This window comes from Leucopleurus acutus, assembly GCF_964270905.1.
Source record: "Leucopleurus acutus genome assembly, chromosome: 4".
In the NCBI taxonomy this organism is placed as follows: domain Eukaryota; kingdom Metazoa; phylum Chordata; class Mammalia; order Artiodactyla; family Delphinidae; genus Leucopleurus; species Leucopleurus acutus.
This window is the reverse complement of record NC_139146.1, coordinates 61,124,823-61,147,539: the sequence shown is the minus strand read 5'-3', so window position 1 is coordinate 61,147,539 and position 22,717 is coordinate 61,124,823. Positions and strand designations below refer to the sequence as shown.

The following is a 22,717-nucleotide window of genomic DNA, read 5'->3' as shown; positions in this document are numbered from 1 at the left end:
AGGAAGTCATAATTGTCTCTGGAAATCCTGTGTCATTACTGCCAGAAGTTTAAGGACACCTGTTATTTCAGGTGGAAATGAAGTTCTCTATCTAACAAGGTAGGCCAGGTTTAATTCTGTGGACAAGATTTTAAACTATTGAGAACATGATTTACCTAGCAAAAGAACCACGTCCAGACCTGTTGTTAAATAACTACACTGAATTTTCAGCAATTTTAATGCTATAGATAGTGTGCAAATTAGTTATTTCTAATAATGCCCTAATGCCAGCTGACTTACATAGCATAAAATCTATCATGACAGATGGTTGTAAATGTAACTATTAATAAAAACTTGTTTATTTGTAGGAATTTATATTCCAACAACGTTTGATGACTCAGTCCATTTTTCCTGCCTCTTACCTCTTTCTTTTAGAATTGTATCATTTGACAGTCTAACGATTTAAAATATTTATCTTTTCAACCCATTTTTCAGCTCTGTTTTTTACAGCTTTTTAAAAAAATTATTATTTATTTATTTATTTATTTATTTATTTATGGCTGTGTTGGGTCTTCATTTCTGTGCGAAGGCTTTCTCTAGTTGTGGCAAGCGGGGGCCACTCTTCATCACGGTGCGCGGGCCTCTCACTATCGCGGCCTCTCTTGTTGCAGAGCACAGGCTCCAGTGGCGCAGGCTCAGTAATTGTGGCTCATGGGCCCAGTTGCTCCGCGGCATGTGGGATCTTCCCAGACCAGGGCTCGAACCCGTGTCCCCTGCATTGGCAGGCAGATTCTCAACCACTGCGCCACGAGGGAAGCGCTCAGCTCTGTTTTTAAGCAGGAACTTGGATCTTCAGGATTTTCATTCTCCTGAAGTATTTCATACTATGAGACTGATGTGAAAAATATACTTGGCTAATTTTTTGCACATCTATATTTATCTCTATGTCTGCTGTGATATATTTCAGTATAACTAAGAGCACTTCAGAACTATCACCATTGTATCTACTTGTAATGGTGACCCTCTTTAATATAAATGTTCTGATATTTGGAAGTCTCATTACAAATTTAATCTTGTAATAAAGGAGAGTACGCTTTTATTTCAATCCAGATAGTTTTGCAGTTAAGAGTATCATTCCCACTGCCAATCCAACTGCAATATCATCAGTTTCTTTACATATAGGATGTTGAAACTATCTTATTTCCTTACCATCTTCTCACTAAGGATAGGAAAGTAAAGGAGAAAGTGTGAACTGAATTGTTTTTCACTTTGCTTATATTACCTTATTTAGTCCTCAGAAATATCTTGGTGAGTTGATACTTTTTCCCCAAAATTACATGTGTGAAAATCATCATGGGGAGGTTTACATATTTGTCCAAAATAAAACCGAGTGTAGTAGTTATGATTTGGGGCTGTAAAGTCAGATACATTTGAGAGTCAAATCTTTGTTCCTTACCAGCTATTTGGCTTTAGGCAAGTAGTTGAACTTCTCTGGGAGACCAGTATTAAGGAGAATGTGATATATTTGGTCTTTTTTACTTGTGATTTTATTACCAATTAAAATAGCATGGGTCATATACAAGTGTGATGCTACTGACATATGCTTTTTTGTTTGTCATTAGCATAATTACTACTTTAACCAAAAACGAAAAGCCAAGTACTATTCGTTTCACATGTAGGAGAGTATGAAAGAGCTGAACTCACTTATAAAGGCTATGGTACGAGGAAAGTTACATCAACATCTTCATGTTAGAGCTTATGTTCTTGCTATTTCAATTATGCTATTTTCAGTATACTGTGAAAAAGCTTGAATTTCTTTTTTTCTCAGCATATGCTGTCATAACATTTTATTAACTGATTGGCATATTTTGATCAGCAAAACAATTTCCTATGAAACTTTGATTGTAATTTTAAAAGCCTGTGATTTTTTGGTTAATTCTATGCTAAGAACTTGTGATGTATTTTAAAAGATGCTTACATAAAACATGTATATGAATGAGCATTTATCAAGGAGAAATCTTTTTTTCTGAATTTTTGAATTTTATTTTATTTATTATTTTATGCAGCAGCTTCTTATTAGTCCTCCATTTTATACACATCAGTGTATACATGTCAATCCCAAATTCCCAATGCATCACACCACCATCGCCACCCCACCGCTGCTTTCCCCCCTTGGTATCCATACGTTTGTTCTCTACATCTGTGTCTCAATTTCTGCCCTGCAAACCAGTTCATCCGTACCATTTTTCTAGGTTCCACATATATGCGTTAATATACAATATTTGTTTTTCTCTTTCTGACTTACTTCACTCTGTATGATAGCCTCTAGATCCATCCGTGTCTCAAAAAATGACCCAATTTCATTCCTTTTTATGGCTGAGTAATATTCCATTGTATATATGTACCACATCTTCTTTATCCATTCATCTGTCAATGGGCACTTAGGTTGCTTCCATGACCTGGCTATTGTAAATAGTGCTGCAGTGAACATTGGGGTGCATGTGTCTTTTTGAATTATGGTTTTCTCTGTGTACATGCCGAGTAGTGTGATTGCTGGATCATATGGTAATTCTATTTTTAGTTTTTTTAAGGAACCTCCATACTGTTCTCCATAGTGGCTGTATCAATGTACATTCCCATCAACAGTGCAAGAGGGTTCCCTTTACTCCACACCCTCTCCAGCATTTGTTGTTTGTACATTTTCTGATGATGGCCATTCTGACCAGTGTGAGGTGATACCTCATTGTAGTTTTGATTTGCATTTCTCTAATGATTAGTGATGTTGAGCAGCTTTTCATGTGCTTCTTGACCATCTGTATGTCTTCTTTGGAGAAATGTCTATTTAGGTCTTCTGTCCATTTTGGGATTGGGTTGTTTGTTTTCTTAATATTGAGCTGCATGAGCTGTTTACATATTTTGGAGATTAATCCTTTGTCCATTGATTCATTTGCAAATATTTTCTCCCATTCTGAGGGTTGTCTTTTCGTCTTGTTTATGGTTTCCTTTGCTGTGCAAAAGCTTTGAAGTTTCATTAGGTTCCATTTGTTTATTTTTGTTTTTATTTCCATTACTCTAGGAGGTGGATCAAAAAAGATCTTGCTGTGATTTATGTCAAAGAGTGTTCTTCCTATGTTTTCCTCTATGAGTTTTATAGTGTCCAGTCATACATTTAGATCTCTAGTCCATTTTGATTCTATTTTTGTGTATGGTGTTAGGGAGTGTTCTAGTTTCATTCTTTTACATGTAGCTGTCCAGTTTTCCCAGCACCACTTATTGAACAGGTGTCTTTTCTCCACTGAATATTCTTGCCTCCTTTATCAAAGATAAGGTGACCATATGTGCGTGGGTTTATCTCTGGGCTTTCTATCCTGTTCCATTGATCTATATTTCTGTTTCTGTGCCAGTACCATACTTTCTTGATTACTGTAGCTTTGTAGTATAGTCTGAACTCAGGGAGTCTGATTCTTCCAGCTCCGCTTTTTTACCTCAAAACTGCTTTGGCTATTCGGGGTCTCTTGTGTCTCCATACAAATGTTAAGATTTTTTGTTCTAGTTCTGTAAAAAAGGCAGGCCACTGGTAATTTGGTAGGGATTGCATTGAATCTATAGATTGCTTTGGGTAGTATAGTCATTTTCACAATATTGATTCTTCCAATACAAGAACATGGTGTATCTCTCCATCTGTTGTGTCATCTTTAATTTCTTTCATCAGTGTCTTATAGTTTTCTGCACACAGGTCTTGTGTCTCCCTAGGTAGGTTTATTCCTAGGTATTTTATTCTTTTTGCTGCAGTGGTAAATAGGAGTGTTTCCTTAATTTCTCTTTCAGATTTTTCATTATTAGTGTATAGGAATGCAAGAGATTTCTGTGCATTAATTTTGTATCCTGCTACTTTACCAAATTCATTGATTAGCTCTAGTAGTTTTCTGGTAGCATCTTTAGGATTCTCTATGTATAGTATCATGTCATCTGCAAACAGTGACAGTTTTACTTCTTCTTTTCCAATTTGTATTCCTTCTATTTCTTTTTCTTCTCTGATTACTGTGGCTAGGACTTCCAAAACTATGTTGAATAATAGTGGTGAGAGTGGACATCCTTGTCTTGTTCCTAATCTTAGAGGAAATACTTTCAGTTTTTCATCATTGAGAATGTTGTTTGCTGTGGGTTTGTCGTATATGGCCTTTATTATGTTGAAGGAGGTTCCCTCTATGCCCCCTTTCTGGAGAGTTTTTATTATAAGTCAATGTTGAATTTTGTCAAAAGCTTCTTCTGCATCTATTGAGATGATCATATGGTTTTTCTTCTTCAATTTGTTAATATGCTGTATCACATTGATTGATTTGTGTATATTGTAGAACTCTTGCATCCCTGTGATAAATCCCACTTGATCATGGTGTATGATCCTTTTAACATGTTGTTGGATTCTGTTTGCTAGTATTTTGTTGAGGATTTTTTCATCGATATTCATCAGTGATATTGGTCTGTAATTTTTTTTTTTTTGTACTATCTTTGTGTGGTTTTGGTATCAGGGTGATGGTGGCCTCATAGAATGAGGTTGGGAGTGTTCCTTCCTCCGCAATTTTATGGAAGTTTGAGAAGGATGGGTATTAGCCCTTCTCTAAATGTTTGATAGAATTCACCTGTGAAGCCATCGGGTCCTGGACTTTTGTTTGTTGGAAGATTTTTAATCACAGTTTCAATTTCATTACTTGTGATTGATCTGTTCATATTTTCTATTTCTTCCTGGTTCAGTCCTGGAAGGTTATACCTTTCTAAGAATTTGTCCATTTCTTCCAGGTTGTCCATTTTATTGCCATAGAGTTGCTTGTAATAGTCTCTTAGGAGGATTTGTATTTCTGCGGTGTCTGTTATAACTTCTCCTTTTTCATTTCTAATTTTGTTGAGTCCTCTTCCTCTTTTTCTTGATGAGTGTGGCTCATGGTTTATCAATTTTGTTTATCTTCTCAAAGAACAAGCTTTTAGTTTTATTGATCTTTGCTATTCTTTTCTTTGTTTCTTTTTCATTTATTTCTGCTCTGATCTTTATGATTTCTTTCCTTCTATTAACTGTGGGTTTTGTTTGTTCTGCTTTCTCTAGTTCCTTTAGGTGTAAGGTTAGATTGTTTATTTGAGATTTTTCTTGTTTCTTGAGGTAGGCTTGTATAGCTATAAACTCCCCTCCTAGTACTGCTTTTGCTGCATCCCATACGTTTTGGATCATTGTGTTTTCATTGTCATTTGTCTCTAGCTATTTTTTGATTTCCTCTTTGATTTCTTCAGTGATCTCTTGGTTATTTAGTAACGTATTGTTTACCCTCCGTGTGTTTGTGTTTTTTATGTTTTTTTCCTTGTAATTCATTTCTAATCTCATAGTGTTGTGGTCAGAAAAGATGCTTGATATGATTTCAGTTTTCCTAAATTTACTGAGGCTTGATTTGTGACCCAAGTGATCTATCCAGGAGAATGTTCTCTGTGCACTTGAGAAGAAAGTGTGATCTGCTGTTTTACCTGGAATGTCCTATAAATATATATTAAATCTGTGTGGTCTGTTGTGTCGCTTAAAGCTTGTGTTTCCTTATTAATTTTCTGTGTGGATGATCTGTCCATTGGTGTAAGTAAGGTGTTAAAGTCTCCCACTATTACTGTGTTACTGTTGATTTCCTCTTTTACAGCTGTTAGCAGTTGCCTTATGTATTGAGGTGCTCCTATGCTGGGTGTATATATATTTATAATTGTTATATCTTCTTCTTGGATTGATCCCATGATAATTATGTAGTGTCCTTCCTTGTCTCTTGTAACATTCTTTATTTTAAAGTCTATTTTGTCTGATATGAGAATTGCTACTCCAGCTTTCTTTTTATTTCCATTTGCATGGAATATCTTTCCATCCCCTTACTTTCAGTCTGTATGTGTCCCTAGGTCTGAAGTGGGTCTCTTGTAGACAGCATATAGATGGGTCTTGTTCTTGTATCCATTCAGCAAGCCTGTGTCTTTTGGTTGGAGCATTTAATCCATTCACGTTTAAGTTAATTATCGATATGTATGTTCCTACTACCATTTTCTTAATTGTTTTGGGTTTCTTTGTGTAGGTCCTTTTCTTCTCTTGTTTTCCCCACTTAGAGAAGTTCCTTTACCATTTGTTGTAGAGCTGGTTTGGTGGTGCTGAATTCTCTTAGCTTTTGCTTCTCTGTATAGCTTTTGATTTCTCCATCGAATATGAATGAGATCTTTGCTGGGTAGAGTAATCTTGGTTGTAGGTTCTTCCCTTTCATCACTTTAAGTATATCATGCCACTCCCTTCTGGCTTGTAGAGTGTCTGCTGAGAAATCAGCTGTTAACCTTATGGGAGTGCCCTTGCATATTATTTGTCATTTTTTCCCTTGCTGCTTTCAATAATTTTTCTTTATCTTTAATTTTTGCCAATTTGATTACTATGTATCTTGGTGTGTTTCTCCTTGGGTTTCTCCTGCCTTGGACTCTCAGCACTTCCTGGACTTGGGTGGCTATTTCCTTTCCCATGTTAGGGAATTTTTTGACTATAATCTCTTCAAATATTTCTCAGGTCCTTTCTCTCTCCCTTCTCTTTCTGGGACCCCTATAATGCGAATGTTTTTGTGTTTAATGTTATCCCAGAGGTCTCTTAGGCTGTCTTCATTTCTTTTCATTCTTTTTTCTTTATTCTGTTCTGCAGCAGTGAATTCCACCATTCTGTCTTCCACGTCACTTATCCGTTCTTCTGCCTCAGTTAATTCTGCTATTGAATCCTTTTAGTGTAGTTTTCATTTCAGTTATTGTATTGTTCATCTCTGTTTGTTCTTTAATTCTTCTAGGTGTTTGTTAAACATTTCTTGCATCATTTCTATCTTTGCCTCCATTCTTTTTCTGAGGTCCTGGATCATCTTCACTATCATTATTCTGAATTCTTTTTCTGGAAAGTTGCCTATCTCCACTTCATTTAGCTGTTTTTCTGGGGTTTTATCTTATTCCTTCACCTGGCACATAGCCTTCTGCCTTTTCATCTTGTCTTTCTGTGAATGTGGTTTTTTTCCACAGGCTGCAGGATTGTAGTTCTTCTTGCTTCTGCTGTCTGCCCTCTGGTGGATGAGTCTCTCTAAGAGGCTTGTGCAAGTATCCTGATGGGAGGGACTGGTGGTGGGTAGAGCTGGGTGTTGCTCTGGTGGGCAGAGCTCAGTAAAACTTTAATCATCTTGCCTGCTGATGGGTGGGGCTGAGTCCCCTCCCTGTTCATTGTTTGGCCTGAGGCGACCCAACACCGAAGCCTACCTGGACTCTTTGGTGGAGCTAATGGCAGACTCTGGGAGGGCTCACACTGATGAGTACCTCCCAGAACTTCTGCTGCCTGTGTCCTTGCCCTCATGGTGAGACAGAGCCACCCCCTGCCTCTGCAGGAGACCCTCCAACACTAGCTGGTAGATCTGGTTCAGTCTCCCCTAGGGTCACTGCTCCTTCCCCTGGGTCCCAGTGCACACACTACTTTGTGTGTGCCCTCCAGGAGTGCAGTCTCTGTTTCCCCCAGTCCTGTCGAATTCCTGCAATCAAATCCCGCTAGCCTTTAAGTCTGATTCTCTAGGCATTCCTCCTCCCATTGCCGGACCCCCAGGTTGGGAAGCCTGACGTGGGGCTCAGAACCTTCATTCCAGTGGGTGAACTTCTGTGGTATAAGTGTTCTCCAGTTTGTGAGTCACCCACCCAGCAGTTAATGGGATTTGATTTTATTGTGATTGCGCCCCTCCTACCATCTCATTGTGGCTTTTCTTTTGTCTTTGGATGCGGGGTATCTTTTTTGGTGAGTTCCAGTGTCTTCCTGTCAATGACTGTTCAGCAGTTAGTTGTGATTCTGGTGTTCTCGCAAGAGGGAGTGAGATCACGTCCTTCTACCAAGGAGAAATCTTTAAGATGTCATCAACTTCTTGCTTGTTGGCCTATTATATGAACAGTTAATGTATAATATTGCTACATAATGTTTCTGATTGATATTTCCACTAATAGTTAAACATAGATTACTCAGTACTGTTTGATAATGATTATCTTATATTCTCTGTTGAAGTTATTTTTTATAATTTCATGTAAGTTGACTGTATCAGCTATAAGTTATTCACTAATATTGATCACAAATTATGCTAGTCTTGTTGGGAGAAACAAAGGGTTTATTTATGTTATTACTTAGTACTGGACAAGACTAATTTTACTAGTCCTTGTATAATTATTATTTGCATATTCAAATACACAGCTTTCCATAAGCAAACCAGAATGTTGTTTAAATTAAAAAGTAGAGTAATTCACTAATTTGTTGTACAAAAAGGTAGCTATATTTGTGAAATTATATTTAAAGGGTAGTACCTCTGAATTTTTTTTAAATTGTTGTGTAACAAACAAATGTCCCTGCAAAGATTTATTTATACAGTAAATTTTATTACGTGCTTAATGCTGTTCTAGGTCTTAGGGTTTCCTGTATGTAGTCCTAGCACTATCTTGTGTACCATAAGATACAGTCATGCTTATTGTCTTGTACAGAGCTTTCTAAAAGGACGTTTTAAATTTTATAATTAAAAAAAGTTAAGATTTCTTTTGTAATTTGATTTGTTTCTGTTTGCAGAGCGCCCTCTTCACTACACAGAAAATGTGTTGGAACAGGTGCTTCGGTGGAGTTCATTAGCTGAACCTGGATCTGCTTATCTTGTGGTGAAGAGATTCTTAACCATTGACACAGTTAAACACTATAATGGTAGGTGCTGTTATTTCGCATTGCAACTATGATTGAAAATTTAAGTGGTTAAAGGATAATTATTATGGCACAAGTGTTTTCTGAAAATGTAAAAATGAGTAGCTAAATGAAAAATCTACTGCCATTATTGTTAGAAAGAAGAATATATAGACCAAGTGCCAGGGTCATATTTTCCTGGTGGGTCAGACTGTGGTAATAGTTGGTTAATTTGACCGTATCAAATTAAAGATTTAGCAGGAATGATTCATCTTTTTAAGGTTTTGGGTTTAGTTTATTTATTTGCCATGCTTAAGTGTTTTCCTAATTTTTAGATAGATGGTGAATCATCTTGAATTATATTTACATTTGAAAGTTCTCCGAGCATTCAAGAATCGCAAGCTCTGAGATTGTGTGCTTGTTATAATTCTCACCTATTTTGCAGTAATATTGGAAAACAAATACAAAATAAATACTTCCAATAAGGATATTTGCCATCCAACTGGGAGAAGACATGTATACATGTAAGGTTAAGTAAGAAGTTAGCTAGCACGGGGGATCCATATTAGACAGTCTCTGAACTTGTTTGAGGTATCAGAAAACTTTCATTTTGAAACTTAGATTCTTCTGTTATGTTTATATCATCTGACAGATTAGAAAAAGATTTCTTGCCACACTGTCTATAAACCAACCCCGAAAGCAGAGGATTTAAGTTTTATAAGATAACTTTTATCATTCATATTGATAATAACCATTACTATTTATTAATCAGGTATTATAAAATGAGCTCTCTGCATACCAAAACTCATTTATACTTTTTAAAAATTTTCTCCAGTAGTTATATTATCATTTGAATTTTACAATTGAGAAAAGGGAAGCTCAGAGAAATTAAGTAACTTGCCTCCAGATCACACATTTATTAAGTACTAGATTTGAGAACAGATTGGTTTTACTTCTAATTATTAAGAAAAAAGAAAAAAGATGGGGAGGTGGGTACAGTTCTTAAATGTGGTAAAGCTACTTGGTATGATTGCAGACTCTCTAGCTAGTAGCCATAAATCAGCAAGTTCTTAATTGTACCAGGCTAATCTGATATGTTTCTGATTTCATGATAATCTGGCTACTATAACAGACTACAATAGACTAGATGGCTCATAAACAACAGAAGTTTACTTCTCACAGTGTGGAGCCTAGAAGTCTGACATCAGGGTGCCAGCCTGGCCAAGTTCTGGTGAGAGGCCTCTTCCAGGTTGCAGACTGGGGACTTCTTGTATCCTCCCTGGGCAGAGAGCAGAGAGGGGAAGCGCACTCTCTGTGACTCTTAACAAGGGCACCTAAGCCCATTCCTGAGGATTCCACCCTCATGACCTCATCTAATCCTAATTACCTCATAAAGGCCCCACCTCCTAAAACCTGATACCATGTAGGTAGGTTTCAACATATGAATTGGGGAAACATAAACATTCAGTCCATAACTCTGCCCTTCATATCTTACAATTACACAAAAGTATTTTTACAAAATGCAAGCAGTTTAACAGCTTCTGTGTCATTCTGGTCTTACTAGCATCTAAATAAACACAACATGTGTTCTTTTTGCTATAGAAATTTAGCCTTTTAGACAACTTTATCTTGTTTAACTTCTTTCTTACTCCTACATATGATTTTGGCCACATCCTCTGTATACTGCTCAACGATTGCAATAGAAATTCTCTCTCATCATATGACTGCTACAAGCATCCCTGTCATAGAGCAGTGATTGTCAGGTGGGGGAGATTTTTGTCCCCCAGGGGGCATTTGGCAATGTCTGGAGATATTTCTGATGGTCACACTGGGTAGGGTGGTGCTTCTGGTATTTAGTGGTTAGAGACCAGAGATGCTGCTAAACATCCTACAATACACAGCAAGGCTCTTTACAACAAAGCATAATCTGGCTCAACATGTCAATGGTGTCATGTTGAGAATCTCTGATTTAGATAACCTTTGAAATCTGGCCTAACTCTTAAATTCTGTTATTCTTTCATTTTAACATTGAGATAAAGGAAACGTATTGAGTTTATGAACAAACTCCTGCCTGCATTATGAAATACATTATAGGTTCTCATGGCTTCTTTTCTTTTAGAAAATAAGTCATCTTTTCAGGTAAATTTTAATTTATTTTTGGTGAGAATTTTCCTTTTTCTAATATCCCTCAAAAATGTCTCTTAATTCTCCATGTTGCAAAAACTTAGCTCTTGTTTGAATGCTAGTGGACTGGCTATGTGAATAAAACCAGACAAGAATAAGATCTTAAAAGGCTATAATATAAAGGAAGGTTTTGTGCAGGTGGCCTGAGGGATAACCCAAAGCAAGGATACCATTAAGTGCTGTATTAGCGATGTTAGATTGAGTGGGTTTACTCACATCTGAGTAAAATCTTTGTTGTTTAAGGGCAACAAGAAATGATCGAGTGACAAACTATAAATTGCTCTACCCACAAACTAGGTAGGAAGATTGGGCATTTAATTGGGCATTAAAATGATGCCTCATCTATTGTACACGGCCTCTTTTGGGGGTTATGAGTGTGTCCTGTTTTGAAAGCATCAGGCTTCTGTAAGGTCTAGACAAAGCACCTTGCATAAAAACTGGGGAACCCAAGCAGTGGAAAGCAGGCTTACATGACAGTTTCTGAGATTTGGATGAAATATTCTCTAGAGTAAAGTGTCAGTAAACTCTTATGCTACTCTCATATCTCCTGCATTCCTCTGACAGGGTGGGAGCTATGAAACTTATCACTACCCCTGCACTCTACCCTCCTCAGCTGGCCAAGCCAATATGCAACTTGTTATTATGATATCAATAGTTCTTTCTACCAGGAAATTATGTCCCTCTGAATGAAAAAAAAAAAAGTCAGGTTTTAGAGTAACCCTCAGGAAATACATTAATTAGACCATTCCATATTAGTAGTTACGTACTTTTGGTCAGAAACAGGAGTACCTATGAAGTAAATATTTAACTTTCTTTTTTAGTTTTCTAGCCAATAAAATTTTTATAAATGTTTTTAATTAGAGCTTGATTTATATTCAGATTGTCAAAGTAAAATCTTTTTCATTATGGTTGGTTCTGCATCTGTGTGCATTTAGGATTGTCATTTTAAAGAAGGTTTGGCCTATTGTTTGTTTTTAAATCAACTTCTAAAGTCATGATTTTTTCTTATAGTCATGTCTTACAGTAACCTGGGGATTCTAAGTACTTCTTATGGGGTACCCTGTGTGATAGATTTTAGGTTGGTTAGGTATTCAGTCTACTTTGTCTTTGTCTTGGCAAATGTCTCCTAAATCAATCACAGTGACCACCTACTCCAGAGTTATTGTTCCATTCATTACATGCACTACTACTTAAAATTGGGATCTAAAAGGAAAATAGTGAAAGTAAATCAAATGTGATTTCTCTGTCAATTTGTTAGCAGAAAAACTGGAATCACCTCAGAAACACATGGCTCTTCACAGCAGAGAGGAAACAATGTTAAGGATTTCTTCTCCTTTCTTAAGATTTTCTTATTCTAACCTGGGGGCCAAGTGGAAATTAGCACAGTTTGAAACAAGGCTGGTTGGTTACAACCATACTTTTCTCTCAGTAATGAATAGCTATTGTGTTAATATTTTCTTAAAACATAAAGTAGCACCAACACATCCATCACACCTGTCTCATCATACCTGACACCTTTTGCCACAAACCTTAGTGTCTGTCTACCTATCCCTATCTCTTCCTGTCTCTCCTTTATCTACACACACACACACACACACACACACACACACACGACTTGCATTTCATTAATTGCATGATGGTATTTCTGATTTTATGCAACAAATTATAGGCATATACTTTTGTTTGATAACACCTTCTTGCTTAATGAAAAATTTTATCAAATAATAAGTTTAGGGGTTTGGGGTTGTTTAGGGGTTTTAATTTTCTCAATTTGTTCATTTTATCTCAATAGTTTAAAATATAGATATCACAAGAAGGAATAGACTTTAGAGTCAAACAACACTTAATTTCTGCTCATTCATTTAAGGTAATGAGGAAGCATACTTTACTTTTATACAAGTATGTAAGAGTAAATGAATTTTCTGTTGCCTCTACTTAAAAATCAGTTCTGTGTTTTGCAAAAGCAGCATTGTATTTCTGAGAAGCATTCTGGGCTATTGTCCTTATTGTAATGAGGAGGTAACTAACTTGAAAAGAAAAATAATAGTCTGAATTTCTTTTCTACCCCATGGATTATGGCTGAGACATTGAGATAGGGAGAATGAAACTTCATTCAAATTGCCATTTAGACTTTGTCAGAGCTAATCATATTAGACCACCTTATATTATCATTATCTCATATTAAGTTTCAACATCTCTATCACAAGTTAGCCATAAATTTATAGCTTCTATAAGGTTCCAGAATAAATAATTTTTTTGTTGCAGAAGTCTTCTTTTAAGCACTAAAGTTCTTTAATATTACCCCAATAGAATGTGATACAACAGAATCAAGTTTTAATGATCTCAATGGGGAAGAACTACTTTTAAGATAGAAGATGTAACTCAAATGAAAATGCGTGTGGGTTTCTAAATTTAGATTGCCACATACGACAGATGCTTTGGAATTAAATTTACATTAGAATAGAATAGTTCAAAATGCAACTGCTTCCAGCAAATTCAGACCTGGAAAGCTGAGCCATGCCCTATCAACTGACTTAAGAAAATAAAGGAAAATTCCAGGAAAAATAGTATGAGTTCATAAATCATAGTCTAGCTGAAATAATTTATATTCCACTCCCATCATATCTTTTTAAATCCAAAGATGTGTAAAAGTTGAAAGTAAGATCCAGTCCACTTCAAGTGGAAGTATCTTCTTGGAAATTGATGATAGAATAGAAAAGTAGTGTTCTACTTTCTACAATTTGCTGCATTGTCAGTAAAATGGCATGGAATCTCTGGCACTTTTCTAGTCAATCCTCCAGTAGTAAATATATTTACAATTTTACTGCTTAAGGATAATCTAATTACAAAAGGATGTTATCAGGCTGCTAGTTCTATTAAGCATTACTTCTTCAATACAAGTAACAAAGGAAAATATACTACTCAGTCGTAGAACTAAATTTTATTAAATACATTTTGAGCGAATGTCATGCAGTGAGTGAACTATATCAAATTCTGCTTCCTCCAAATTATAAAGAATATATGTGTTCTATATAATCAATATCAAACAAAGGAAAATATGGATAATTTTTAACTTGGAATTTAATTTAATTTAATTTGGAAGAAATTTCTAGATTTCAGGCTGCAAATATTGCCAAATATCACTTGGTTGTGGCACATTCTCTCATGAAAACTGCTTGTCTCCTTCAGCACTTAGAGTACATGCGCAGGGGTGGAACTTGGTTTTTCAGATAATGTACAGGCCTGAGAAAATAGTCTTTGCCAGCAAAAGAGGAAGGGAGACACATAGAGACCATGGAAAATAGACCCATTTGTTTTATATTCCCTTTTCATTGTTCAGATCATATATAAGAGATAAATTGTTCATAGTTACTATGCATTTACTGGGCGCCAGATGCTGAGCTGATGGCTTTGCATACACCATGTCATTTAATCTTCCTAGCAGTCTTAAGGGGTTTTTTACTAGTACTCTCTAAGCCTTTTGTAAATGGAGAAACTTGGACATGGAGACATTACGTAACTCCCTCAAGGTGACCGGCTGGTAAGTGGAGAAGCAGATTTTAGTTTTTAAAACTCTTGTAAATTCAGTCTATAAATCACCAGGCCTTTGGAAGGGTAATTTTTTCCATACTGTTTACTACAGACTCTGCAGTACAGAAAAAAATGATGTCTGTCCTCCATTAGATAAATAACCAATTACATTCTGCTTGCTATGTGCTAAGCACTCTTCTAAATACTTCACCTACCAGATCTACTGGGTGATCACTGTATAAATCCCCATTTAGCAGGTGAGGAAACTGAGATTTAGAGGTTACTACCTGGGATCCAGTGGAGGATGTGGTTGTCATTCAAGCCCAGGTAGTCTAGCTCCAGAGCAAACTCTTAGTCACTGTGCTATGTTAGTTCTCACATAAGTTGGGGAGGAAAATGTAAAGCCCACAATTTTTTAAAAAGCAAAGATGAAATTATTATTTTTTCAAGATCAGATGAGATTGGGTGCATTCAGGGTGGTATAGCCATAGACTGAAATTATTATTTTTAAGAGCAAAATTATGAGGCAAACATGACTTTTCATGTATTCAATGCCTAACTTTTAGAGTTTTAAAGACATGAATAACAAGTATGAACTGGAGTAGTTAGAAAAAATCTTCAAGGATGAGTTGGGTCCAGAAGTGGGGGTAGAATTTGTATAGAACCAAGGAGAATGGAATTTCCCTTAGGTTCACTCAGATGATCAACTTCAGTCATGCCACAGAGACACAGATTGGTTTTCCAAACAGTGTATTATGATCAACTGGCTTATAAATAAATATTATATTTTAACTTAATAGCTTATGAAGATGAGTAGGAGGAGTCTATTTATTTAGTCCTTGAAAAGTCAGGGAAAGAAGTTTAGGCTTTTATTTTATTTTATTTTATTTTTACTTTTAAGTACCTGGCCTTAATAAATTTTTTTTTAACATCTTTATTGGGGTACAATTGCTTTACAATGGTGTGTTAGTTTCTGCTTTATAACAAAGTGAATCAGTTATACATATACATATGTTCCCATATCTCTTCCCTCTTGCGTCTCCCTCCCTCCCACCCTCCCTATCCCACCCCTCCAGGCTGTCACAAAGCACCGAGCCAATATCCCTGTGCCAAGCGGCTGCTTCCCACTAGCTGTCTACCTTACTACGTTTGTTAGTGTGTATATGTCCATGACTCTCTCTCGCCCTGTCATGCTCAACCTTCCCCCTCCCCATAACCTCAAGTCCGTTCTCTAGGAGGTCTGCGTCTTTATTCCTGTCTTACCCCTAGGTTCTTCATGACATTTTTTTTTTTCTTAAATTCCATATATATGTGTTAGCATACGGTATTTGTCTTTTTCTTTCTGACTTACTTCACTCTGTATGACAGACTCTAGGTCTATCCACCTCATTACAAATAGCTCAATTTCGTTTCTTTTTATGGCTGAGTAATATTCCATTGTATATATGTGCCACATCTTCTTTATCCATTCATCCGATGACGGGCACTTAGGTTGTTTCCATCTCCGGGCTATTGTAAATAGAGCTGCAATGAACATTTTGGTACATGACTCTTTTTGAATTTCGGTTTTCTCAGGGTATATGCCCAGTAGTGGGATTGCTGGGTCATATGGTAGTTCTATTTGTAGTTTTTTAAGGAACCTCCATACTGTTCTCCATAGTGGCTGAACCAATTCACATTCCCACCAGCAGTGCAAGAGTGTTCCCTTTTCTCCACACCCTCTCCAGCATTTATTGTTTCTAGATTTTTTGATGATGGCCATTCTGACTGGTGTGAGACGATATGTCATTGTAGTTTTGATTTGCATTTCTCTAATGATTAATGATGTTGAGCATTCTTTCATGTGTTTGTTGGCAGTCTGTATATCTTCTTTGGAGAAATGTCTATTTAGGTCTTCTGCCCATTTTTGGATTGGGTTGTTTGTTTTCTTGTTATTGAGCTGCATGAGCTGCTTGTAAATTTTGGAGATTAATCCATTGTCGGTTGCTTCATTTGCAAATATTTTCTCCCATTCTGAGGGTTGTCTTTTGGTCTTGTTTATGGTTTCCTTTGCTGTGCAAAAGCTTTGAAGTTTCATTAGGTCCCATTTGTTTATTTTTGTTTTTATTTCCATTACTCTAGGAGGTGGGTCAGAAAGGATCTTGCTGTGATTTATGTCATAGAGTTTTCTGCCTATGTTTTCCTCTAAGAGTTTGATAGTTTCTGGCCTTACATTTAGGTCTTTAATCCATTTTGAGCTTATTTTTGTGTATGGTGTTACGGAGTGATCTAATCTCATACTTTTACATGTACCTGTCCAGTTTTCCCAGCACCACTTATTGAAGAGGCTGTCCTTTCTCCACTGTACATTACTGCCACCTTTATCAAAGATAAGGTGTCCATATGTGCATGGGTTTATCTCTGGGCTTTCTATCCTGTTCCATTGATCTGTCTTTCGGTTTTTGTGCCAGTACCATACCGCCTTGATAACTGTAGCTTTGTAGTATAGTCTGAAGTCAGGGAGCCTGATTCCTCCAGTTCCTTCTTTCGTTCTCAAGATTGCTTTGGCTATTCGGGGTCTTTTGTGTTTCCATACAAATTGCAAAATTTTTTGTTCTAGTTCTGTGAAAAATGCCAGTGGTAGTTTGATAGGGATTGCATTGAATCTATAGATTGCTTTGGGTAGTAGAGTCATTTTCACAATGTTGATTCTTCCAATCCAAGAACATGGTATATCTCTCCATCTATTTGTATCATCTTTAATTTCTTTCATCAGTGTCTTATAATTTTCTGCAGACAGGTCTTTTGTCTCCTTAAGTAGGTTTATTCCTAGATATTTTATTCTTTTTGTTGCAATGGTAAATGGGAGTGTTTTCTTGATTTCACTTTCAGATTTTTCATCATTAGTATGTAGGAATGCCAGAGATTTCTGTGCATTAATTTTGTATCCTGCCACTTTACCAAATTAATTGATTAGCTCTAGTAGTTTTCTGGTAGCATCTTTAGGGTTCTCTATGTATAGGATCATGTCATCTGCAAACAGTGACAGCTTTACTTCTTCTTTTCCAATTTGGATTCCTTTTATTTCCTTTTCTTCTCTGATTGCTGTGGCTAAAACTTCCAAAACGATGTTGAATAAGAGTGGTGAGAGTGGGCAACCTTGTCTTGTTCCTGATCTTAGTGGAAATGCTTTCAGTTTTTCACCATTGAGGATGATGTTTGCTGTGGGCTTGTCATATATGGCCTTTATTATGTTGAGGAAAGTTCCCTCTATGCCTACTTTCTGCAGGGTTTTTATCATAAATGGGTGTTGAATTTTGTCAAAAGCTTTCTCTGCATCTATTGAGATGATCATATGGTTTTTCTCCTTCAGTTTGTTAATATGGTTTATCACATTGGTAGATTTGCGTATATTGAAGAATCCTTGCATTCCTGGAATAAACCCCACTTGATCATGGTGTATGATCCTTTTTTTTTTTTTTTTTTTTTTTTGTGGTACGTGGGCTTCTCACTGCTGTGGCCTCTCCCGCTGCGGAGCACAGGCTCCGGACACGCAGGCTCAGCGGCCACGGCTCACAGGCGCAGCCGCTCCACGGCATGTGGGATCTTCCCGGACCAGGGCACAAACCCGTGTCCCCTGCATCGGCAGGCAGACTCTGAACCACTGCGCTACCAGGGAAGCCCTATGATCCTTTTAATGTGCTGTTGGATTCTGTTGGCTAGTATTTTGTTGAGGATTTTTGCATCTATGTTCATCAGTGATATTGGCCTGTAGTTTTCTTTCTTTGTGACATCCTTGTCTGGTTTTGGTATCAAGGTGATGGTGGCCTCGTAGAAGGAGTTTGGGAGTGTTCCTCCCTCTGCTATATTTTGGAAGAGTTTGAGAAGGATAGGTGTTAGCTCTTCTCTAAATGTTTGATAGAATTCGCCTGTGAAGCCATCTGGTCCTGGGCTTTTCTTTGTTGGAAGATTTTTAATCACAGTTTCAATTTCAGTGCTTGTGATTGGTCTGTTCATATTTTCTATTTCTTCCTGATTCAGTCTTGGCAGGTTGTGCATTTCTAAGAATTTGTCCATTTCTTCCAGATTGTCCATTTTATTGGCATAGAGTTGCTTGTAGTAATCTCTCATAATCTCTTTTATTTCTGCAGTGTCAGTTGTTACCTCTCCTTTTTCATTTCTAATTCTATTGAGTCTTCTCCCTTTTATTCTTGATGAGTCTGGCTAGTGGTTTATCTATTTTGTTTATCTTCTCAAAGAACCAGCTTTTAGTTTTATTGATCTTTGCTATTGTTTCCTTCATTTCTTTTTCATTTATTTCTGATCTGATTTTTATGATTTCTTTCCTTCTGCTAGCTTTAGGGGTTTTTTTGTTCTTCTTTCTCTAATTGCTTGAGGTGCAAGGTTAGGTTGTTTATTCGAGATGTTTCCTGCTTCTTAAGGTGGGCTTGTATTGCTATAAACTTCCCCCTTAGAACTGCTTTTGCTGCATCCCACAGGTTTTGGGTCGTTGTGTCTCCATTGTCATTTGTTTCTAGGTATTTTTTGATTTCCTCTTTGATTTCTTCAGTGATATCTTCATTATTAAGTAGTGTATTGTTTAGCCTCCATGTGTTTGTATTTTTTACAGATCTTTTCCTGTAATTGATATCTAGTCTCATGGCGTTGTGGTCAGAAAAGATACTTGATACAATTTCAATTTTCTTAAATTTACCAAGGCTTGATTTGTGACCTAAGATATGATCTATCCTGGAGAATGTTCCATGAGCACTTGAGAAAAATGTGTATTCTGTTGTTTTTGGATGGAGTGTCCTATAAATATCAATTAAGTCCATCTTGTTTAATGTATCATTTAAAGCTTGTGTTTCCTTATTTATTTTCATTTTGGATGATCTGTCCATGGGTGAAAGTGGGGTGTTTAAATCCCCTACTATGAATGTGTTACTGTCGAATTCCCCTTTTATGGCTGTTAGTATTTGCCTTATGTATTGAGGTGCTCCTATGTTGGGTGCATAAATATTTACAATTGTTATATCTTCTTCTTGGATCGATCCCTTGATCATTATGTAGTGTCCTTCTTTGTCTCTTTTAATAGTCCTTATTTTAAAGTCTATTTTGTCTGATATGAGAATTGCTACTCCAGCTTTCTTTTGGTTTCCATTTGCATGGAATATCTTTTTCCATCCCCTTACTTTCAGTCTGTATGTGTCTCTAGGTCTGAAGTGGGTCTCTTGTAGACAGCATATATAAGGGTCTTGTTTTTGTATCCATTCAGCTAATCTGTGTCTTTTGGTGGGAGCATTTAGTCCATTTACATTTAAGGTAATTATCGATATGTATGTTCCTATTCCCATTTTCTAAATTGTTTTTGGTTCGTTATTATAGGTCTGTTCCTTCTCTTGTGTTTCTTGTCTAGAGAAGTTCCTTTAGCATTTGTTGTAAAGCTGGTTTGGTGGTGCTGAACTCTCTCAGCTTTTGCTTGTCTGTAAAGGTTTTAATTTCTCCATCAAATCTGAATGAGATCCTTGCTGGGTAGAGTAGTCTTGGCTGCAGGTTTTTCTCCTTCATCACTTTCAGTATGTCCTGCCACTCCCTTCTGGCTTGTAGGGTTTCTGCTGAGAGAACAGCTGTTAACCTTATGGGGATTCCCTTATGTGTTATTTGTTGTTTTTCCCTTGCTGCTTTTAATATGCTTTCTTTGTATTTAATTTTTGACAGTTTGATTAATATGTGTCTTGGCATATTTCTCCTTGTATTTATCCTGTATGGGACTCTCTGTGCTTCCTGGACTTGATTAACTATTTCCTTTCCCATATTAGGGAAGTTTTCAACTATAATCTCTTCAAATATTTTCTCAGTCCCTTTCTTTTTCTCTTCTTCTTCTGGAACCCCTATAATTCGAATGTTGGTGCGTTTAATGTTGTCCCAGAGGTCTCTGAGACTGTCCTCAGTTCTTTTCATTCTTTTTTATTTATTCTGCTCTGCAGTAGTTATTTCCACTATTTTATCTTCCAGGTCACTTATCTGTTCTTCTGCCTCAGTTATTCTGCTATTGATCCCATCTAGAGTACTTTTAATTTCATTTATTGTGTTGTTCATCGTTGCTTGTTTCATCTTTAGTTCTTCTGGGTCCTTGTTAACTGATTCTTGCATTTTATCCATTCTATTGTCCATTCTATCTCCAAGATTTCGGATCATCTTCACTATCATTATTCTGAATTCTTTTTCAGGTAGACTGCCTATTTCCTCTTCATTTGTTAGGTCTGGTGCATTTTTATCTTGCTTTTTTATCTGCTGTGTGTTTTTCTGTCTTCTCATTTTGGTTATCTTACTGTGTTTGGGGTCTCCTTTTTGCAGGCTGCAGGTTCGTACTTCCTCCTGTTTTTGATGTCTGTCTCCAGTGGTTAAGGTTGGTTCAGTGGGTTGTGTAGGCTTCCTGGTGGAGGGGACTAGTGCCTGTGTTGTGGTGGATGAGGCTGGATCTTGTCTCTCTAGTGGGCAGGTTCACATCTGGTGGTGTGTTTGGGGGTGTCTGTGGCCTTATTATGATTTTAGGCAGCCTCTCTGCTAATGGGTGGGGTTGTGTTCCTGTTTTGCTAGTTGTTTGGCATAGGTTTTCCAGCACTGTGGCTTGCTGGTCGTTGAGTGAAGCTGGGTGCTGGTGTTAAGATGGAGGTCTCTGGGAGATTTTCGTCGTTTGATATTATGTGGAGCTGGGAGGTCTCTTGTTGATCAGTGTCCTGAAGTTGGCTCTCCTACCTCAGAGGCAGAGCCCTGCCCCCTGGCTGGAGCACCAAGAGCTTTTCATCCACACGGCTCAGGATAAAAGGGAGAAAAAGTAGAGGGAATTAGTAGAAGTATGAGGAAAGAAAGAAGGAAAGGAGGGTAGGAAGGAAGGAAGAAAGAAAGAAAGAAGGAAAGAAGGCAAGAAGGAAAGCAAGGAGGGAGGGAGGAAGGAAGGAAGGAGGGAAAGAAGGAAAAAAGACAGAAAGAAAGAAGATACAGTAAAAATAAAATAAAGTATAATAAAGTTATTGAATTAAAAAATTCTTACTTAGAAAAAAAAAGAGAGACGGATAGAACCTTAGGACAAATGTTGGAAGCAAAGCTATACTGACAAAATCTTACACAGAAGCATACACATACACACTCACTAAAAGAGGTAAATGGGGAAAAATCATAAATCTTGCTGTCAGAGACCACCTCCTCAATTTGGGATGATTTGTTGTCTAAAGGAGGGAAGGAAGGAAGGAAGGAAGGAAGGAAGGAAAGAAAGAAAGAAAGAAAGAAAGAAAGAAAGAAAGAAAGAAAGAAAGAAAGAAAGAAAGAAAAGTATAATAACGTTATTAAAATTAATTATTAAGAAAAAAAATTTTTTAAAAACAAAAAACACATGGACGGATAGAACCCTAGGACAAATGGTGGAGGCAAGACTTTACAGACAAGATCTCACACAGAAGCATACACATACACATTCACAAAAAGATGAAAAGGGAAAAAATCATAGATCTTGCTCCTAAAGTCCACTTCCTTAATTTGGGATGATTGGTTGTCTATTCAGGTATTCCACAGATGCAGGGTATATCACGTTGATTGTGGAGCTTTAATCCGCTGCTTCTGAGGCTGCTGGGAGAGATTTCCCTTTCTCTTCTTTGTTCTCACAGCTCCCAGGGCTCAGCTTTGGATTTGGCCCTGCCACTGCGTGTAGGTCGCTGGAGGGCGTCTGTTTTTTGCTCAGACAGGATGGGGTTAAAAGAGCCGCTGATTCGGGGGCTCTGGCGCACTCAGGCCGGCGGGGAGGGAGGGGCACGGAGTGCGGAGCGGGCCTGCGGCGGCAAAGGCCGGCGTGACTTTGCACCAGCCTGAGGCGTGCTGTGCGTTCTCCCGGGGAAGTTATCCCTGGATCCCGGGAACCTGGCAGTGGCGGGCTGCACAGGCTCTGCGGAAGAGGGGTGTGGAGAGTGACCTGTGCTCGCACACAGGCCCCTTGGTGGCGGCAGCAGCAGCCTTAACGTCTCCCGCCCGCCTCTGGGGTCTGTGCTTTTAGCCGCGGTTTGCGCCCGTCTCTGGATTCTGCGCTTTCAGCCGTGGCTCGCGCCCGTCTCTGGATTCCGTGCTTTCAGCCGCGGCTCGCGCCCGTCTCTGGGGTCCGTGCTTTTAGCCGCGGCTCGCGCCCGTCTCTGGAGTTCCTTTAAGCACCATTCTTAAACCCCTCTTCTCACGCCCCAGGAAACAAAGAGGGAAGGAAAAGTCTCCTGTCTCTTCGGCAGGTGCAGACTTTTCCCCGGACTCCCTCCCGGCTAGCTGTGGTGCACCAACCCC

General features: G+C 37.7%; 1 protein-coding gene across 1 annotated transcript in view; it reads left to right on the top strand.

The window, feature by feature from the left end:
* The window catches only part of ARAP2 (ArfGAP with RhoGAP domain, ankyrin repeat and PH domain 2), a gene marked incomplete at both ends in the record, with an annotated part of 189,236 nt that overhangs the window by 128,053 nt on the left and 38,466 nt on the right, over positions 1–22,717 (top strand). The window contains one exon of the mRNA XM_082838650.1: positions 8,597–8,725. Coding sequence (XP_082694776.1) covers positions 8,597–8,725 — 129 coding nt within the window. The remainder of the gene's footprint in view (positions 1–8,596; positions 8,726–22,717) is intronic.